General features: G+C 41.6%; 1 protein-coding gene across 1 annotated transcript in view; it reads right to left on the bottom strand.

Moving 5' to 3' along the window:
* The window catches only part of grin2aa (glutamate receptor, ionotropic, N-methyl D-aspartate 2A, a), a 165,838-nt gene that overhangs the window by 30,973 nt on the left and 132,163 nt on the right, over window positions 1–2,702 (bottom strand). Inside the window, exon 6 of the mRNA XM_032536982.1 lies at window positions 2,247–2,449. Coding sequence (XP_032392873.1) covers window positions 2,247–2,449 — 203 coding nt within the window. The remainder of the gene's footprint in view (window positions 1–2,246; window positions 2,450–2,702) is intronic.

Raw genomic sequence — 2,702 nt, forward strand, 5'->3', positions numbered from 1 at the left:
GGGGGGGGGGGGAGTCTCACACTGTCTGTAATTCAATGTAGAATTGCTACTGAGTGGTATCTTTTTCTGTCTTCACTAGAGAGAGCATGTTAATTTGAAAAAGCCAGGCGTTAATCTGTCGGCAGTTGTAAATGACTTTTTGTGTACTGTTGCATCACCACCCATGGTGATTTGCTACAGATATAACTAGATGTTTTACTATAGCAGCTGTTTCTGTTATAGGCAAAAAAAGCAGGAAATGTGATCTGTGATCTTAAAAACAGAAACAAGGAAAACTGAGTCAAGTTTCTGGCAGGTTCTGATATTTTAAACTGATAGTTGTTGACTATGTTTAGCTAAGGTTAAGCGTTATGCTGAGGGTAAGTGGACTATTGTGTAACTGATAATATAGTGGATATTGATAGGTTATCATTTCAAAAGTGATGAAACATCGCTGGGACTTTTACTGTCAAGTTTCTGGCAGGTTCAGTGGATGGGGGCAGTGACAGAGCATATAGCCCAGCTGAATTCATGAACACAGTGTACCCATTTAGGCAGGCCATAATACAGTTCCGGCAGTGAGAACATGTGATGTTATCGAGGCTGCTTGTAAAGTTGCCGGGCCAACTTGATATAGAAATGCTACAGGGCCTGAGGGGTCTCCAGAGAGGGCGGTTTGGGTATCTGTGTGACTATGTTGTGTTGAGTGTGGCTTATTCTTAGGCCTAGCCTGGATGAGGGAATTTGTGGTTCTGCATGCATGGATAGTCCTCCATCCCCCGATCCAACCGCCGCCATGACTCCTCTCACTCTGCCTCTTTACTTCACTCCATCTATCCCTCTTTCTCCAAATGGACACTACGGATTCTTTAGAGGGAATTGCGCTGTGGGAGAGAGGAACGCGCCCAGACGCATTGGCCTGTGAGTGAGTGGACATGTGGCAACAGAAAGTGTATATGAACTTGTGTGTGTTTGTGTGTATGTGTGTGTGTGTGTGTGTGTGTGTGTGTTCCTCCTTGGAGATACTTTATCCTCCGCCCTACTTCACAGTCATTCTGGATGAAAATCTCTGTTAGCCTCTTCCCTAGGACCCTATTACCGCTTAATCAACTCTGTTTGTGTGTGCGTGTGCGTGTGTGTGTGTGTGTTTGTCTGTGTGCTTGCGTAGCAGTTATAATGAGTAATTTTGTATGCAGGCATGTATGCAGTGGTAAGGTTAACACAAGAAATGGAGTTTATATGTTTATATATTATTTAATATTACTGTAAGTGTGTCTGTAAGCATGTGCGATTGTGTGCGAGTTACAGTGCGGAGAAATAACATTAAATTATCTACAAACCCATAACATGCTTTGATTTAGCAGCACTCAAGCCAATAAGTGACACACACACACACTAAGCCACGCTCAGTGTGGGTATATACTTTAGAAGTAGTATTTGGGCATTAGACAGAAAATTGGTAAAGAAGGAAGTAAATTGCTGAGTTCAGCAGTCACCTCCATTTTCAGGGGGAGGAAAGAAGCTGCTGCATAGATTGCACATTCCACCTCTTCCCATGCTCATTATAGAAGCGCGAGAGAGAGCCAGAGCAACACATAGCAGCACAGCGACTGTGCTGAAGGAAACGGAGAATGGATGATGTCATTTTGACCACCTTCTATTTACCCAATACAATGAAATAAAATGGAACTTCATTTTCTTTAATTCTTACCGTAGTCCCGTTCCATCAGTGAAATAGTGGTATTGTGTAGGGACATTAAAGGAATACTTTACCCCAAAATGATCATTTGTATATCAATTACAGAAAATGTGGGACAGAAATGTTTGTTTTTCTTGAATGTCCCCACAAGAATACAAAAAAAAATGATGAAAAACAGTAATTTACTTATTTCACCACATTGCTTTTAAATAGCTTGCTCATTCTTGCTTAACATTTTAAAGTGATAGTTGTTGACTATGTTTAGCTAAGGTTAAGCGTTATGCTAAGGGTAAGTGGACTATTGTGTAACTGATAATATAGTGGATATTGATAAATAGGTTATCATTTCAAAAGTGATGAAAGATCGCTGGGACTTTTACTGTTGATCCACATTTTCCAAGTTGTTGCGGTTTCCACTCTTAAAAACAACACACGCTACAGTCCATTGGCCTGAGAATCCTCTCTGTGATCGGAGTCACATTCAAACCAGTTGTCAAACCACTGGACCTTGAAATATCAGGCGATTTGCAATGAGAGCCAAAGATAGATAGCTAGATGTCAGACTTACTCTTTGATGTGCTTCCTGCAGGGCACGGAGTTCCTCATGCAGGTACCGGTGAGCCTTTCTACGTCCTCCACAATAACAAAAGGTTTCTCCTCTAACGTGACGATGGACAGGTGGTTGTCATCGAGCTCGGCATCACCGAAGGAGTTGAAGCGCGGCCACACTGGGTACTTAAGTGTCAGGCTGCGGTTGTCCAGTTTCCCCATCTGGAAGCAAGGAGGAGAGGATAACACAGACAAGGTGATAAATGAGTTAAGCTCAACATGATTGTTAAATCAATAAAAACACTAGAATAGTTCAACTAATATTTTAGGCATTTACAGAGAGTGTGGCTCTCATCCAATACTTAATAATTAGTGAGCAGGTTGGGAATCAGCACCTGTAGTATTTACACCCTAACAAACTAAAAAAAAAGACAATGTCTCTAACTACTCAGCAAATCTGTAGCAGATCTAATGG

This window comes from Etheostoma spectabile, chromosome 15 (genome assembly GCF_008692095.1).
Source record: "Etheostoma spectabile isolate EspeVRDwgs_2016 chromosome 15, UIUC_Espe_1.0, whole genome shotgun sequence".
Lineage (NCBI taxonomy): Eukaryota > Metazoa > Chordata > Actinopteri > Perciformes > Percidae > Etheostoma > Etheostoma spectabile.